The sequence below is a fragment of the Bubalus kerabau genome, chromosome 9, assembly GCF_029407905.1.
Source record: "Bubalus kerabau isolate K-KA32 ecotype Philippines breed swamp buffalo chromosome 9, PCC_UOA_SB_1v2, whole genome shotgun sequence".
Classification (NCBI taxonomy): Eukaryota; Metazoa; Chordata; class Mammalia; order Artiodactyla; family Bovidae; genus Bubalus; species Bubalus kerabau.
Window position 1 is genome coordinate 109,391,090 of NC_073632.1, and position 17,806 is coordinate 109,408,895.

Genomic DNA, 17,806 nt, shown 5'->3' on the forward strand with positions numbered 1-17,806 from the left:
GGGCAGGGCTCCGTTCCTGGCGGTGCTCCCCAGCGACCCAGAGCATCTGAGTCTCACTGGACACATGCTCCTCTTCACCGGCAGCTCGGTCATCGCTCACTAACGCTCCTGAAGGCCTGGGAAGGGGCAGGTACTGGGGACGGCCCCAGCCTGTGGACAGCAGTCAGGTGATGTGTTCTGGGAAACCCCATCACAACCCATCCTGCCACCTCCTTCCCCGCCTCACTCTTCTCCTGCAGACCTCACGTCTGGGGCCAGTTTACTTCCCAGTCCTACTTGGGCAGTGGTTTATTTTAAAATATTCTTCCAATACTTCTATATCTTCAGTGGTTTAGTCACTAAGTCATGTCCGGCTCTTGCAGTGCCATGGACTATAGCCTGCCAGGCTCCTCTGTCCATGAGATTTTCCAGGCAGGAAAGGAATACGTGAGTGGGTTGCTATTTCCTTCTCCAGGGGATCTTCCCGACCCAAGAATTAACCCCGGGTCTCCTCCACTGAAGGCAGATTCTTTACCAGCTGAGCTACCAGGGAAGGCCCTTTATATCTTTATATAATATCAGATCTTCTCATCTGGGGTATTTCTACAGGAGTTGCATTAAAACCTAGTAGGAATAAAACCAGCTTCCCTGGTGGCTCAGATGGTAAAGAATCTGCCTGCAATGCAGGAGACCTGGGTTCAAACCCTGGGTGGGAAAGATCCCCTGAAGAAGGGAATGGCAACCCACTCCAGTATTCTTGCCTGGAGAATCCCATGAACAGAGAAGCCTGGCGGGCTACTGTCCATAGGGTCACAAAGACTCAGACACAACCAAGCAACTAACACACACACACAGGAATAAAACCAAGAAAAACTTTCAAGTGGCAAATAGTTTACAAGAAGCATGGCCCGACTGGAAAGCAGGCACAGACACACCAAAGGTGCAGCCCTTGACACTTCAATTCTAGGTTCACACTCATAGATATTGAGCTTGAACTACTAGGATTAAAGTAAGGGTTCTGCCACTAGGTGGAGAAATTGCCCCGATCTAGCGCAGGTGTGGCTCTGACTCACTCCTGGGAAACCTTACTAGCAAACGACTGTGGTGGCCACACCTGACACCTACGAACTGTAAGCCTTTGCCAGTTCCCTCTATGTATCCTTGCTTGAATGGACTAAACATCCCATTTGATCTTCATGGCATCATTATGGTCTACATCCCGTCACTATCCACATTCACCCCTCAGTGCCGGCTCTCTTGAAAATCATTTAACGTCATTTGCATTTTTGTGGCAACGTAGTCTATCTACTGAGTAAATAAATACATGAACATTTCACTTCCAGTCCTGCCACTGATTGGATAAAACGTTAAAGTCCATCACAGACTGAAAAGCTCCTCCAGGACAGTCGTAAGCACGAGCAAAGTCTCATTCCGAAAGAAGGGTTTTAAATAATAACGAGACCAACCGAATTTTGCACATTGCCTTTATTTTGCAGAAAATACTTTCTGCTGATTGTCTTTGGCTAGTTTGTCAAAAGAAAAACATAAACAGTTGTCGGTTTAACAGTACAAGAGATCAGCTACCTATGCTCAAAAGCAAACATTCTAGCATCAGAGCTGGACACTGTTGTTTCAATGACCATCTGCTGTCCCCCAAGAGTGGCTCAATTCTGTCTCAGCTGGGCTCCGACTAGGAGCCCAGCCACAGGGGTCCCAAAGGGACCTGGAAGCTACTGGAAAGCAACGGGGAGGAGAACTGGAAGCGTGCTTTTTATCTCCCCAGAGTATGACCGGAGAACTTACAAAGCCTGATGCACCAGAGGCATCTCTGGGCTGTATGTAAGAGAAACGCGGCTTCTGGATGCTGGCTGGTCACTGTCACTGCGGGTCCTGGCGAGGGAGGCCCCCGCCTTGCTTCCACACCTGCATTCACCCGCAGCACAGAAAGGACCCAGGACGCATCGCCACCACGGAGGACGAAGCACAGCGCTGGCAGTGGGACCCCTGATACATAACAGAACATGAACCTTCTTCCTCTTTCCTTTGAAGGGCGGTTAGCAGGCCTGACCCCCTTCCCGCACCCCATGAGACTGCCACTCAAACACTGCAGTCCCGGCCTCCTTTCAGGCACAGGCTCCAGCTCACATGGACGGGGGCGACACGGCGGTCCACGAGGCCAGGAGGCGGGCCTGGGCCGAGGCGTCGTACTGGCTGTCGGCAACGTCTGTGGCCGTGGCGGCCCCCTCGTACAGTGGGGACCCCGACGAGGAGGATGCCGAGACCGGGTGGGCGAGGGGGGCAGAGTGGGCGGAGGAGCCTCGAAAGAACTGGGCTCCCAGCCCACTGGGCACACCCGCCGCCTGGGCACCCGGGGCAACAGCGCCGCTGCTCACGGACCACAGGCTGGGGTACTGGCTGAAATGGAAAAGTGGGGAGACAGACGGGTCAGAGACCTGGTCAGGCGCTGCAGGAGGGGACAAGAGACCCCCGCCAACCCCACCCCAGATGGCCGGGGCATAAACAGCTCATTTCCTCTGTGTGATTAAATCACACTCAGACACGGAGAGAGGTAACGTCTCATCTGCCCACAAGAAACAAAATCATTAGGAGCCGCCTAAAAACGCCTCAACATGCACTGTTAGCTTCCACTCCAAAGACCCCAGCTTTGTGCTCAAGCTGAGAATCCAAGTTCTCAGATGCACCGAGTCCAATGTTTCAGAGGATGTGCGTACACATCTGTGTTGACTAGTAATTCCTGGGCCTCCCTGGTGGTCCTGGTTAAGAATCCACGTGCCAGGGCAGGGGACACGGGTTTAATCTCTGGTCTGGGAAGATCCCACGTGCCCCAGAGCAATCAGCCCACGAGCCACAGCTACTGAGCCTGTGCTCTGGAGAGCCCGTGAGCCGCAGCTCCTGAAGCCCACACACCCTGGAGCCCGTGCTCGGCCACAAAAGCAGGCATCGCAACGAGAAGCCCCGACTCGCCACAACTAGAGACAGTCTGCGTAGCAATGAAGGCCTACCACAGCCAAAAGAACTAGTAAATAAACAAATCTTTAAAAAAAAAAAAAAAAAGCTAGTCATTCCTACGAGGGAGACAAACACGGATGGTGGAGGGCATCCTCCGGTGACTCCCCGTGGGCACCATGTGTCAGCACATGTCAGCGTGGCCCCGGGAGAAGGAAGAGCCCCAGGACTCAGACCTGGAAGCAAACCCCTGTTAACCCACTTCGTCAGGTGAGCCTTGCTCCGAGCCCACCTTCGAGGCTCTGCTTCCCCATCCCTGAAGGAAGGAACTGGAAACGGACATTAGCCCTCCCCTGTCTGAGAACACAGTCCCGACCAACACTACACCAGCCTGACGTTTTGCTTCTGGAAAATGTCCCTCTCTTCTAGCAGAATCAATCCTTCCGTAAATGAACAAGGAGGGCTTAGGCTGTGGTGGGCTATGCGGCTGACCAGGCCACGTCCTGCACTTCAGATGCCCTTGGACTTGCAAACAGGCGTGATGGAGTGAGGCAGAGGACTCTCCCCATTTTACAGATGAAAGGCAGCAAGGCTCCGAGATGCACTCGAGTCCTCAGGGGGACCCCGTTGTAACCTGCAGGTCATCCGACTCACCGCAGTCTTCTAGGTGACCTCGGAGCCCTGGAAAGGCTTCCTGGTTATGTATTACTTGCTCTATTTTTAAGAGTAGACATTAGATTCCAACTTTAAAGGAATTGCTTCCTAAACATAAAGAATTAAGATCTTAGGCAAATTCTGATATTCTGTACAGTCCATGGAGTTCCAAAGAGTCGGACGCAACTGAGCAACCGAGCAAGCATCCACACAGAAACGGCACTGCTTTTGAGGTCAAGGTGCCTTGTCCATAGACTCACTTTGCTGTGAGCCAACTTGTTCAATCATTTAATACCGTTGACTCATTTCCTCCTTAGAAAACATGGAAAGGGCTCTCGCTTTGTCATTTTAGTTTTTATTATAAAAATCCTATGAAGAAATATAATACGTTGACCGACCAGCTTGATTTTTTGAAGCCAACCTCCCTCTATACAATTTTAAAGTTAATAATAAAATAGTCATCATTCTTTTCAAGTTACCTGTATGTGAAGAAACACCCTGATTCTATATCCACAGAAATCCAACAAATATATTTCCTTAATTTGATAGCGCCTGTCAAAAGAGGTTCTGGAAACTTGTCTTCAAGATTCACCTACTGACCCCACAATCCTGTACACCTACAAGCCTGTGAAGATGGGCTGAGGCTGGGGTTGTTTGGTGCCCTTTTCCTGAAGAAGCGACGCTCAGGAGGCTTGTCCATCACATAAACCAGTAAACAGCAGAGCCAGGAGAGGGTCCCTGCTCCCTACCATGAGATTCCAGCTCCATCCACCCTGAAAGCACCACTGAACTCCCAGAGGACAGGCTGAAGCAGGAACTCACAGCAGTCATGTAACCCGGAGCCCCGGACATAGCTGGCTAGTAGTCAAGTTACCAATAAAAACCTGTCACCCGTAAGTGAAGAGTAGGATACAGGCTAATGGATGGGATGGGATGACATCACAGGCACTCACGTTCCCACACTTTGCCTCACTCCCCAGACATGCATTACCTGGAGCCCGCAGGAGGACCAGTGTTCGGACCCATGGGCAGCATGGTGGTGTGGGCAGGCATTCCAAGGCTGGACCAGTTGTCATGGGGCTGGAGCATGGACAAACATGCAGATGAACTGTCGGAATAGGCTACAGATGTAAGAAAGTGTCATTACTGAGGGGGCTTCCAAGAGGGACAAAACACACTGAAACGCTACCAACAACTGGAGCTACATCACCACCTGCTTTATCGGGCATCAGAGGCCAATACTCATTGTCAATGTACATATTGGAATATATTCCAGCACCCAGGCTTTTTCTTTATCATTAGATCAATAGGTATCCTGTAGAAATAGGTATCCAGTCACGATTAAAAATTAATTATACTGAAAAATCAATGTAATTTTTACCTGTCTTTTCTGCAAAGGATTATCGCTTAAGAATTAAAAGGGCTTTGAAAACCATTTACTCAAGGCAAAATTTAAAATATGATCTAGCCTCTAGCTGGACTGCTATTTCCTTCCCAAATAAGCTTCTTTCATTTCAAATCAGCTTTAATTGCTTAATTGTTTTATGGCGTTCATTTGCTTTTTTCCTCCTTTCAAAGCCAGACAAAATGAAGTCTGGGGCATCCGTGGTGTTAGAAGGAATTAGGTCCAGGGGTCTTCATGGTCTGTCTGGCCCAGTGTTCATACCACTCAAGCCTGCACCTAGGGGCAGGGATAAGCCTGTATCCCCTAGGGGCATGTTAAACCACAAAGTGCTGGACCACCAGAGCTTCTGACTCTGTGGGTCTGGGGAGTTTTCAGATGATGCTGGAGCCACTGACCCTGGACTCATACTTGGAGAAACACACTTCCGTCTCGTCAAGCTAGTAATCCTCGTGCCTGGCTGGCCCGGCATCATCACCTTACAAGGTTCACAAAACATGCAAGCCTGGGCCAGGGTCCCAAAGTAAAGAGGCTCAAGCGGTAGCAGTCACATTCAACCCCGAAGCCCCTGGCCTGGAGGTCTCTGTGGTCGAGCCAGCAGCGACGTGGACACAAAAAGTCCCTCTCGAGCCAGTGAAGAGCCGGCTCCCTGGACGCTCACCGACTGCCTCTCCCTTCCCGGAAGTCTTCCCAGCATCCCCAACCTCGGCCACCTTCCGCTTCCGCTCGGGACTTACTTGGAGAGCTGTTGCGATGCGCGTACGGGGTGGGGTAGGGGGCTGGCCGGTGGCTCCTCAGGGCCGGGTACCTTTCGCAGCCGTGCGTGGAGGGGAGCGAGAGGGGGCCTCCGAACTGGGGATGGGGGGTGGCGGGTGGACACAGGGTGCTGGTTCCGGGGATCAGCCAGCCCCCTGCTGTGAGAGAAGCACGCTGCGGACCCCGCTCGGGCTCCCTTCCGTCATCTAGGATCCCGCTCGGCCTCCCTTCCATCATCGAACAGGCAAGACGGGGCTTCCCTGTGGTCCAGGGTTCAGGACTCCGAGCTCTCACTGCGGAGGGCCCCGGTTCAGGCCCTGGTCGGGGAACTAAAATCCCACAAGCCACGTGGCCGGAAACGAAGCTAAAGGACAGCGGGGCAGAGGCCAGGGAGCGGCGGGTCTCCTCCTCAGGGTCCGTGGACACCGAGGGCCTGACCAGGCTTCAGGGTCGTGGGCGTCACCCGTGCGGCTAGAGAAGGGCCAAGGTGTCCAGACGCGCAGGGCACCCGAGAACCTGGGAGACTGACCCCAACCTCGGCCAGCCGTGCGGCTTCCTCAAAAAGTCCCCCCTCCCAGGATCCTCCCAGAATATCCCCCGCGACGTTCTGACCCTCCAGGCAGGTCAGTTTTCAAGGCCAAACTACTGAGCGTGAATAAATGTTGAAACAGACAAAATTCAGACTCAGGACGCACAGGGAGAGCCCTGCCCCCAGCTTCTCCCTGCTTCCCTCCCGGCTGCAGGCCACACCGTCACTCGGAGGAGTCTCATCTGCCTGGACGGGCACCCGTGTTCTCCTCGCTTTTCTTCTGCATTCGGCTCACCCTTTCCCACCTTACAGGTCAATCAGAGAATCATTCCAACACTGCCCTGCCCTCCTTTACAGCTCACGTTTCTTCTCCATTCCCTTTATTTTCCTCTTTAAAAAAAAAATTTTTCAGAAAATCAACCACTAGGAGGACAACTACTCAGGCTCCAAGTCCCAAACTCTAACTGCAGACAGCATTCCAACGAGAGGAGGGTCCAGACGTGGCCACAAAGCTCTGGCCCATGGCTGGCCAGAGCAGTTGTTCATATTCTGCTCTGTGAGGTGGCAGCCGTGAGCCACTTAGGAGAGCTGTTTGTTAAAGTATTCCATGAAGGATAAAGAAGGAGGGAGGGAGAAAGACAGAGAAAGAAAGGGAAAACGGTTCTTTGAGGAAGCCACCACTCTGGTTCCTCCCGAACTTAGAAGTGAGCAGCCAGCAATAACTTTTCTCTCCCAATCGTTGCCAGTTTCTCATCTCTGAGTCCCCACCCCGCCTGGATGGGTAGAGAAAGCCTTTTCCCCTGATAGACTCTGCTACAGACCTGCATCACTCCACTGACTACCTCACTAACTCCTAAAGGAGGCCAGACTGAAAGCAGACTTGCCCATCCTGCGAGCTGCTGTCTCCAGCATGACCCAGCGGGCCATTCCCAGCCCCGAAGCAAGCTGGAGGAGAGCTACACATGATCAGAAGCACCGTCCCAAAGACGGTCCTTCCGTTCTCAGCCATTAACAAAAAGACAGACCATCTCAGAGTGGATGAGAGCCAAGTTCTTCTCCTGCCCAACACAGCAGAGTCTGAACACCAATCAGGGTCTCAGCAATCCATCCTAGCCATGGCTGGAGCCGCCTCGTGTGTGCTCAGCCCTCGGTCGTGTCCATGGACTCTGATTCCATGGACTTGTAGCCTTCCAGGCTTCTCTGTCCACGGGATTCCCCAAGCAAGAATACTGGAGCGGGTTGCCATTTCCTCCTCCAGGGGATCTTCCCGACCCAGGGATTGAACCTGTGTCTCCTTTGTCTCCTGCACTTGCAGGCAGATTCTTTACCATCATGCCACCTAGGAAGCCTCTGGAGGGGCCTCAAAGCAAAAGAACCCAGGCTTCTCTGTCAGAAATCCCGTGAGCTGGTGGGGGGACGCCATCCGCAAGCCCCGATGGAGCAGAGGCTGAGGACCAGCCGTTCGATGACCAGTAGGAACAGCATCAACACGCAGGGCCACTGCCTTGCACAGCCAAGAGCGGTGTGCTCCCCAGGGGCACCCGGAAGTTCTGTCTTCTCCATCCCCAGCCTCCTGCCCCAGACAGGCTAGTCCCTGAGACAAGGTGCCCCTGGGCAGAGCGCAACAAACCGTACATTGGTTGTACCCAGACTGCTGGCCGTCTCCTGCTTCTTCCAGCATATCTTTGTGATCGCTTCTGTCAAGAAAGTGTATTGAATGGTCAAGGAGAACATTCAGGAAACAGTATCTGCAGCAGTAGCGCATCATTCTGCACACTTTTTCCCCCAAGGGGTATCGTTAGCATTCTCTCACCTTTCCTTTGCATCGAGGAAAGCTTTTGCAAATGGGTTGTATTTAATTTTAAGAGCTGTGATCTGAAAAACAAGAAGTTGCATCTACTAGTATCTGCTCGTTAGAGGACTTAATTAGGCACCAAGAAATCAGGTACCACCAGTACCCCCTTTAAATATTCAAATATAATCAGACTTCTTTCCAGGTATATTTTCCTATTTGAATCTGAAGTAGACAAGTAATTATAATATTTCATAAAGAACAGCACATTTATGTAAAGCTTTTAAATGCTGATTTCCTAAGTGGAATTCACAATAATAAATTTAATCTACTGCTGACAAGGGCTTCCCTTGTGGCTCAGCTAGTAAAGAATCTGCCCACTATGCGGGAGACCTGGGTTCGATCCCTGGGTTGGGAAGATCCCCTGGAGAAGGGAAAGGCCACCCCCTCCAGTATTCGGGCCTGGACTGTGTAGTCCATGGGGTCCCAAAGAGTCGGACATGACTGAGTGACTTTCATTTCACTTCTTCACTGCTGACAATATTCTGTGTGCATGTCTAACAAAATATTCTGTGTGCATGTCTAACAAAATATCTAAAAAAATATCACGTCTAACAAACATGGCTCAAAACATAACCCAGGTCCACTTAGAGAGAGTGACTTCTAGTCTGGCTGGCAGGCAACACTCTCAGCCTGACCAGCTAATCACCTACTGTCTGTCCTTTGTCTGTGTCAGGCGTAGACACAGATTCACAGGCTCTAAACTGCATGCTGTATCTACTTGACTCTTCACACAGCATAGACTTGGAGGGGTGCCCCCTGACCCTTTCAGGAAGGTTTTCAGAGTAAGGAGACACCTCTCTCTCTTTGAAGTCTTGTTCTCAAGAAATCTTACAGTCCTGAACCTGAATGTTTGAATCATCTTTTCATTTTGAGCATTTAGTGGATGCTTCTAGATTTAGACACTTTTAGGGAAAACTAAAGGAGAAAGTGCTTGAATGAGTACTTATTTTAAAACTTTTCTCCTTCTGTCCCGTTTGGTATTTACTGTTATGGGAAATTATTTGAAAAGGCATTAATTATCGGTCTAAACCTTAGACTCTAAAGGACACTCATCACACACACACACACACACACACACACACACACACACAAGAGCCCACTGACTGCCCGCGCCTCACCTCCTCGTTTTGGTAAGCGGTCACCGCGATGAACTGGGTCTCCGGGAAGCAGTGGCTGGTGATCATACGCTGTGGACCCCCAACTCTCACGATGTGGATTCGAGGCTCATACTTATGTAAGGAGTTCAACATGATCTGAGAGAGACACAAACACAGGAACTGCGATCCTCAAAGTCCCACCGTTAAAGACAACAAAACTTCCATTTGTCCTGATGTAAACGCAGAAACTCCTGCAGCTCACAGGAAAATGTCTTTACTGCTGATGCTGGGGGCTTCCCTGGTGATTTGGGGCATAAAGAATCGCCTGCGATGCAGGAGATGCAGGATACACAGGAGACGGGGGATACCTGGATTGGGAAGACACCCTGGAGGAGGAAATGGCAACCCGCTCCTGTATCCTTGCCTGGAAAATCCCATGGACAGTGGAGCCTGGCGGGCTACAGTCCCTGGGGTCACAAAGTGTCGGACAAGACAGAGAGACTGAACAAGTTGAAGGTGGTAGGTGGCCCGTCAGGCGCTGCTCCCACGACTAGGTCGGAAAGGGGATGAGAGGCGCTGCACAGGATCAGAGGCAACGCCTGCCCTTCCGGACGTGCTCGACCTGGTGGAACAGAGTTCTGTGGCTTCCAGGGCAGCTGTAGACAGCTTGGAATGCCTGAGCACCAGCACCGCTTTCGGGAACACTCCCCAAGGAAAGACTATCTGTAGAAAAGGACAGCTTTGCACGTCTGTGCAGACTCCGAGCAGTCAGTACGCGCACATTCAGCTCTGAAGTGAGCACTTACCCTCGACATGCATATTTTCTCGACCCCAGGGAAGCGGAAGGCTAGGCTGAAGAAGTTTCCCCTAAGCTTGAGAACTGCCTGCCTGTTCAAAGGCCAGGCTTCGCGCCCTCTCCCCACTCGCTCTCCAGGCCCGGGTGTTACTGTCATCAGCTTACTATAAACAACACTGAGGTCTTAATCGAGGAAGGCAGACTTCAGCTCCAGGCCAGCAGCGCCCTTCCACTTTCTGCCACGAGAAGGTGCAGAGTCGAAGGCCCCTCCTAGAGTCGACCCCCGCCACCCACCCCTCACACCTACCTGGCCCCCGCCCCCCACCCCTCACACCTACCTGGCCCCCTCCGTTGAGCTTGTTGGTGAGCTTGACTTTGCTGAAGGAGACGGGGGCCTTCATCCAGTGCGCCCCGAAGTTGGGCGAGTCGGGGTGGATGTAGACGCAGCTGGGCGCCTGTGGCTCCGGCTTGCCCCCCGGCACCCACTCCCCATTCACGTACTTCCAGCGGTGGTTGTCGGCCGCCACGAAGTCCAGCAGGAAGGAGTACATGGCGTTGGGGTCTAGGCCGGACACGTTCACCTTCAGCACCGGGAACATCCTCCTGAAAAGGAAGGAGGACCCCGGATGGGATTGTGAGGCCGAAGGCAGGGGCATCTGTCATTTGGGACACAAAGCTCCCCCTGGGAACTTAAAAGGGGCCACGCACGGTGCTCCTTCCCAGGACTCACCTAGATCCACATGCGCCCACCCCACCATCCCTCATCCCTCGGCCTCCAGAGGCAGGTGGGACAGGACCTGGTAGAGGCTACAGCACACGGGTCAGGCCCGGGGCAAGAGTGGGCGAGGCATGGGTCCCCCGAGTTCCGGGGGAGTCCCCCTCCCCAGGGTTGTGTTAGTTTCTCAGTCGTGTCTGAGTCTTTGCGATCTCATGGACTGTAGTCCACCAGGCTCCCGTGTCCACAGGATTCTCCAGGCAAGGATACTGGAGCCTGTTGCCATTTCCTTCTCCAGGGGGTCTTCCCGACCCAGAAATCAGAACCGGGGTCTCCCGCATAGCAGGCAGCTTCTTTACTATCTGAGCCCGCAGGGACGCCACCCCGTCCTCCCCAGGAAAGTGACAATTCTGCGAAGAAGGCCCAGAGGCAGAGGGAGAGGCCACACGAGTCTATTCCCAGCCCGAGCGGAAACTAGCGGAGAGATTTAGTTGCTGGGCAGGGACCCGGCGCGCCCACCTGCCGTTCTTGGTGACGATCATCTCGTTGGTGAGCTCCTTGAAACGCAGCCACAGCTCGCTCTCCTCCAGGCCCACGCGCAGCTCGCGCTCCGTGGGGTCGCCCTTCTCGCTGCCCGCCTGCAGCTCGCTCTCCACGGCGCTCAGCAGATGGTCCACCCGGTACTGCAGGCTCTTCCCCGGGCTGTCGGTGCCCGGGGAGGTCATCCTCCCTCCGGCCCGCGCCCCGACGCCCCCCCAAATCCTGACTGGCTACGCGAGCGCCACCTTCGCCGCCGCAGACGGCCGCTCTTCCAAGAAGACCCAAGAAGTGCCCAGACCCGCGACGGCACAGACCCAGCGCCGACCTCCGTGGAAGGCGACGATCTGGAGAGGAGGGGGCGGGGGAGAGGGGTAGGGGGGGAGGTTATTCCACTTGAACTCCCGCAAGGAGGGACGAGAGTAGGTCTCCTGGGAAGGAAAATCGCCCCTCGGCATAAATAGAGCCTGCAACGTGGCGCAGGGGGGCGCGGCGGATTGGGCCGCGAGCCCTTTGAAGCGCCGGGGCCGCCGCCCATTGGCCGCGCGCGGCCATATCAGACCCCGCCGGGCGGGCCGCGGAGGCGGGGGGTCATCAATGGGCTCCCGCGCCGGCTTTTTGTAAATCCGGAGCCGGACCCTGCGAGCCCCGGCCCAGCCCCTACACCTCCGCCCTCCCCCAAATGTTTGCACCTCCATCAAAGCATCTGGGCGGGCCCCGAAGGCCGGGAGGAGGTGGGGGACGGGATGGGCGCGGACTGGCCGGCCCGCGAGCTCGCCCCGGCCCGCACCTTGCCCACGGGCTGCTCGGCGGCCCGCGAGGCTCCCCCACTCTCTCTGGCGCGCGCGGTCCCCTCCTCTCTCTCCCAGGGCGTCCCGGACCCCACAGGTATGCCAGTCCCACAGCGGCTCTCACGCGCGCCCGAGCCCGCGACCACCGCGCGCAGCCCGGCCTAAGTGCGTGCCCAGGGCCTGGCCCGAGTCGGGCTGGTCTCCGCGCTTTTCTGAAGGCTCAGCTGCCACCGAGCCCGGTCCCGGCCTGACATGTTCCTCGGCGCTTCAGGTGACCCTACCAACACCCTCGACCACGGACCAGCCCACCGGGCGCCCCCTGTTCTCCATAGCCCTCACGGGTTTGGAAAGAGAAATCGCACGCTCCGAGTCTCTGCCCACAGTCCATCTCGCGCCCGGAGAGGGAAATAGACTGAAATCAATAAAACGCACCTCCCCCGCCCCCCGCCTTCTGGAAGTTTTCTCGCTTCCCTGCATAAAAGCAGAACTTGGATGGCGAGGTCTGTGCGTGCACTGGGTGTAACCCGAGAGTCTGCTCGACTTCTGTGGGTTTTGGTCTTTGCTTTCGCGGAAGGTGGGAGCGGGAGGGGACGGGCCACGGTTTCCCTGCGAGCGGGCTTCGGGAGCGTTTCCTCGCGCGGCCGCGACGGAGCGCCTGGCGGCGTGGCAGGGCCCGGGTGGTTTATTACCTTCCGCGAGGACCCGGAGGAGAGCACAGGAAAGGTGACAATGGGCAGGAAATAGTTCAATGGGGCCTCTTCAGACAATAACATTCCTCCTAAAGCGGGAGACCAGCAAAGAAGGAAGCAGGCGCTCCTCGTGGGGACGCGGACTGCGCGCCTCAGACTCGCTAGCCCGCGGCTCGAAAGAGCCCAGAGTGGCCGCAGCCTCGGTCCCCCGGGTCTGCTCCGCGCGCACCCCACCTCCAGGCTTTCTGGAGGGAGCCTCGCGTCTGTGGAGCGCCCCATTCAGAACAACCCCACGCCTTGGCAAGGGGGCTCTGCGCCCCGCGCTAACCCTTCCCCGCCCGGCGCGGGGCCAGCCTCGTTCCGCCGTGGAGAACCGTGGGGGCCACCGCGGGAAGGACCGCGGCCGACCCTGCGCGCCCGCGGTCCCAGCCCTCTCCAACTCTGGCCGGGAGTCGGGTAGCCCCGCGCGCCTCGACTCCGTCACGTTTCTGTTTCTTTGTTGTCTAGGAACAAGGAAATGCCCAGGGGCTGGCCTGAGGGGGACAGTTTCCTTCTGGAAGGAGACACTGAAAAATGACCTCATGTGCTCGCGGCACCCGGACCCTGCCGAGTCACCTTCACCCTGCTTCTTGGGCCACGGGCTTTGGGGGGCTTTGCGTGTCTTTTTGCACAAATTAAGAAGGTGATCTCTGCTGCCTGGGACTGCTCAGCCTGAGTACTTAGAATAAGGGGGGGTGGGTGTAAGGTGGTGGGGGGAAGAAGCGTGAATATCAGGCAGTCGCGGGGGCGGGGGTGGGGGTTCTCCAAAACCTTGGCTCGAGAGCAAAGCTTAGGTCGCTCCCTGACCCCCAAGGCGGGGAGCTCTCGGCGCTGACGCTTAGGGGACCATTTTTCCCCAAAGTCTGGAAGCGCTGGTGAGGACCCCCGGGTTTCCCGGGTCCCTCCTGCCAACTGTAGTTCCGATTTCAGTTCAGCTCTACAAACGCCTCGTGGCACGGCCGAATAAGAGGGAAAACCCGGCAGAAGGGAATGTTAGCTCTCCAACGTGCGCGGGGACATTTCTTCCCTCCAGCAGGCACGGCCGGTTTTCGGGATCCCCCGCCCCGAGGTTGGGGCGCAGGGCTGCGCCTAGCTGCGGAGGCCCCCCCCCGACGGTCAGCGCCTAGGTTTTTCCCTTTCGTCTCTGGGCGGGGGTTTCTGGATCTTCGTTCCTTGGTTCTCAGGACCAGCTTCTCCGCTCTCTGGGTCCTTTCAACGAAGGCTGCCGTGCATGACAGTTTACAGCCAAAAACTTCCTCCGGGCCAGCTATTAAGAGTTCCGAGTTAATAACAAGGTGCTTCCTTGGGGGGAGGGGGCCAAGGCTCCCCAGGCGCGTCTTTCCCAAGGTCTTTCTCTTCTTTCCAGAAAAAATAAGTAAAGGCTTTAGGACTGGGGCTCAGAATGCAACTGGACATCACCCTCACAAATAACTTCGGAAGCATTTTACAAGAAATCACACACACACACACACACACACACACACACACACACACCCCTCAGTTCCCGGAGAGGCAGGTTCCCCCAGACCAACCCACTCTCAAGCCACAAAACCATTTGTCTTGTGGGAGCAGGTATCAATGGTGCCCTAATAGGCTGGAGGATGGTCAGATGGAGCAGGGACTGTCCTGGTGGGACCCCCACCATGCCCTCCAGCTTCCTTCTTCAGAAAGAAAATAAATTTACTTTTGATTATATAACTTGTGCTCATTGTAGAATATGCTATACACGTCTGTGTATGTACCTATCTGCATATACATCACATGGGCACTCTTGTACGTGTGTGCGTTTATGTGAAGATGCAAACCTCAACCACGAACCGCTGTGCTCTGTGAGTGTTTTCTTCAACTTTTTTTTTTCATTTTGTTCTTCTGCTGAGCTCTTCTTCCATTCTGGTTAAGCAGACAAAACAATAGCATCTGCATCCTAAATTTCAGACCACATATTAGAGGCATTTGATAGTCTATCTTTTCTGTCACCAATGGTGTATGCCTATCCCACTGAAAGAAGCCTGATGAGTTTTGTTATGGCTTTTAAAGTCCTACCATGCAATTCTTTAAACTCCTTCCATTGGGTTGTTCAGGAACATCTCTGGTTTGTGGAAAAGAGCCAAGACTTGTTTTTCAAAGTCTTTTCTCAGCACAGGGGCTTGGCCCTGGACCTGGCTGACCCAGCCCTGCAGCCCAGGCTGTGGGGCTACCGTTTTTGAGCTTCGGGAAGTCTCTCCCAGAAACTGCATGGGAGGGTGTGGAGGAACAGCCTTATTAGCCCGAGGAAGTGCTTCAAGACCAAACCCATCCTGGCAGAGTTTGCCACGGATGACAGTGCGCAGTTTCCTGACGGGAGTTCACACACTAAAAACAAACAAGCCTGGTGAGGCTGAAGCTCAGGACGGCGAGCTTGCTCTGTACGAGTCCGGCCCCTCCGAACTCAGCCGAGGAGGGGCTCTGGAGATGGCTGAACTGCGGTCCCGTCCGCGGCGGGCCGCCCGTCCCGGGCTCTTGAGTTTTCACTTCTCGGAGTTCACAGCTGTCTCGAAGGACGAATCTCTGCTTCCTGGTTTTGCTCAGAAGGCTGGGCGTCTCTCAGCTCTGCCCTGCGTTGTGGTCCCCGTTTCAGTCCTGTTCCTACCTCGAGGCGTATCTCTGCTTCGCCGTCGTATTTCTTGCCCGTCCCGTTTCTCCACCGTTGCATCCCTCAGCCCTTCCTGCACGAATCGTGCAGCCTGTGAGATAATTTTCCCGCTTCCTTCTGTCCGTTTGCTTTCTTCCGTCACGTTTGGTTTTTATCGCCTCCGGTGCAGGATTTCTTTCTGAGCCGTAGGGTGGGTTTTCTGACAATCCCGATTCCCTCATCCCTGCAGCCTCCCTGCGGCTCCTTTTCCTAGAGGCCATGGTTTTTGTGTTTGACTGGAAAGGAAGCCAATCTGTTCTCTGATTTTCTCTTCTGCTCCTTGTCACTGATTATTTCCAGCGGCTGTTTCACCTCTGGGTTTCAGGGCTCACCCCGCTGCTCCCAGCCCTGAACGCCTTGCTCCCTGCTACTTTCTCCCCCACCCCCATTCTCCTCCTCCCTCAGTCAGTCTCCCCAGCCTGCTCACCGCCCTGAGGACCCCTCCCGCCGCCCCGCAGGCAGGCAAGGCGCAGGGTCTGTTTACTCACTCAAACCAGCGCCTGACTCCCGCTGGGGGCCCAAGGGGTCCCTGTGGAGTGACTGGGTGGGCAAAATCAGAAAGCAGCCCACACGGGCATCTAAGGAGAAGCTAGAGCTCCAACCCCCCTCCCCCAACACACACACCCAGACCTGCCAGGGAGCATTTTAACAGCAGTGTAGATGAAACATTAACCCTTAACTTTCACCGAAACAGGAGCCACAGAATCCACAGTGGCCTTTCTTCGGCCATTACCATGGACTCAAATCGCCTGTTGTCGAAAGACGGTAAGGGAAGGACCCCCTGTGGGCATTGTGTATAAAAGGAGACCTAAGAATGAAAAGAAATTAACTCTTTCAAGAGACGTGATCAGGGCGAAGAGGTAGGATTTTAGGCTTAGAGGTGCTAAAGAAGTCATGCCTGGGGACTCTACCCAGTCATCTATTCCGTGACTGTATATAATACTACTCACCCCATGCTCCTCTCTATGTACCTTAGTTTTGAGGATCCTATTTTGGGACAAATTATATCTGAAGTCCCAAACCAATTCTCTTCCAGGAAAGAACGCTGGAAATAAATGCAGGTAGATGTAACATGGTCACCCATGGACTGCAGCATGTGAGGCTTCCCCCTCATGCATCACAGCCTTTTCATGGTGAAAGGCTTGTGTAACTCAATGAAGTTACAAGGCATGCCACGCAGGGCCGCCCAGATGGGTCATAGTGGAGAATTCTGACAAAACACGGCCCAGTGGAGAGGGGCATGGCAACCTGCTCCAGTGTTCTTACCTGGAGAACCCCATGGACAGCGCAGCCTGGCGGGCTACAGTCCATGGGGTCACAAAAGAGGCAGACGCGACTTAGTGACTAACCAACAACATGTATAAAATAGATAACTAATACAAAAGTTTAAAAAATTAACATAAACTGAGGACAACCGAGAGACCATGGACTTTTAATGACAGTGGAGGCTCCAAGGACACAGTCATCTAATTAGTAAGAACCAGTGGGACATGAAGACCGGAAGGCTGAGTGCACGAGCGCTCATGGTGAGGCAGGCATGCTAGGTGGTTTGGGAAGAGGAGACGGGAGGTCAGAGATGAGCCGGCAGGTATGGGGCTGGGGCGCTGGGTGGGTTTCAGGGATCTTAGGGACTAATAGCAAGAACTCTAGAAAAGTCTGCATCATATTATAGACACGCTGGGGCACGTCCAGAGGCTTCCTGTAGAAATTCCCATAAATCCTGTAGACAAAGACAAACACAAGGGAGAACACGAAGAATGGTCCAAGTGTAGGGATATTTGGGGAGGGCTCAGCTGGGCCTGGGGGAGAAGGGAGACAGGGTGCAGCCCTGAGCAGATGCCTGCGGAAGGATTGGCAGGGCAGGCGGCTGCAGCTGGGGTGGGAGCAGGAAGCTGGAGGGAGACCCTGGGGAGCGCCCAGTGGGGAGAGCTGGGGGCGGAGTTAAGGGGCAGCCTCCTTCCATATCAAGTACCAGACTGAAGGGACAAAGGGGAGGGTTAGCATGTCTGTGAGAAAGGAGCCCGGGTCAATGGTTCCCACTGCGGGGACTTTGCCAGCTGAAAAGAAGCCTCAGAGGAGGAAAACCCATTTGGAAATTAGAATTAGCACATTCTGCCACCTAAACCCACACAGTTTCCAGGGTCCCAGCCGTCCCAGCCCAGAACCCAAGGAGGAGGAAGTAGCATTCACCGCGCTCTATTATATGCAAGGAGTCCTGCATATGCTATCACCAGGCATCAGCTTGCAAGGCCCTGACACTCCTCTTTTATATTCAGGTAACTAAGGCTCCTAATGGCTCCTCAGGGGCTTCCCTGATGGCTCAGTGGTA

The 17,806-nt window shown here is 54.5% G+C and overlaps 1 protein-coding gene across 6 annotated transcripts in view; it reads right to left on the bottom strand.

The window, feature by feature from the left end:
* Positions 1 to 11,475, bottom strand: part of TBXT (T-box transcription factor T) — a 33,091-nt gene extending 21,616 nt beyond the window's left edge. For 3 of the 6 annotated variants that reach the window (XR_008697914.1, XR_008697912.1, XR_008697913.1), the window contains exons 1-2: positions 5,401 to 5,654; positions 4,592 to 4,721 (exon numbers count right to left, since the gene is read on the bottom strand). Coding sequence is in view for 3 of the 6 variants with exons in the window: in XM_055534716.1 (XP_055390691.1) it covers positions 2,121 to 2,394; positions 4,592 to 4,721; positions 5,740 to 5,916; positions 7,923 to 7,984; positions 8,101 to 8,162; positions 9,261 to 9,395; positions 10,374 to 10,638; positions 11,270 to 11,475 (1,311 nt within the window). In the remaining 3 variants the exon portion in view is untranslated. Of the gene's footprint in view, positions 1 to 1,448; positions 2,395 to 4,591; positions 4,722 to 5,400; positions 5,655 to 5,739; positions 5,917 to 7,922; positions 7,985 to 8,100; positions 8,163 to 9,260; positions 9,396 to 10,373; positions 10,639 to 11,269 lie in introns of those variants that run through there. The other 3 variants (XM_055534717.1, XM_055534716.1, XM_055534718.1) reach the window with 3 other exon arrangements.
* Between the last annotated feature and the right edge of the window lie 6,331 nt (positions 11,476 to 17,806).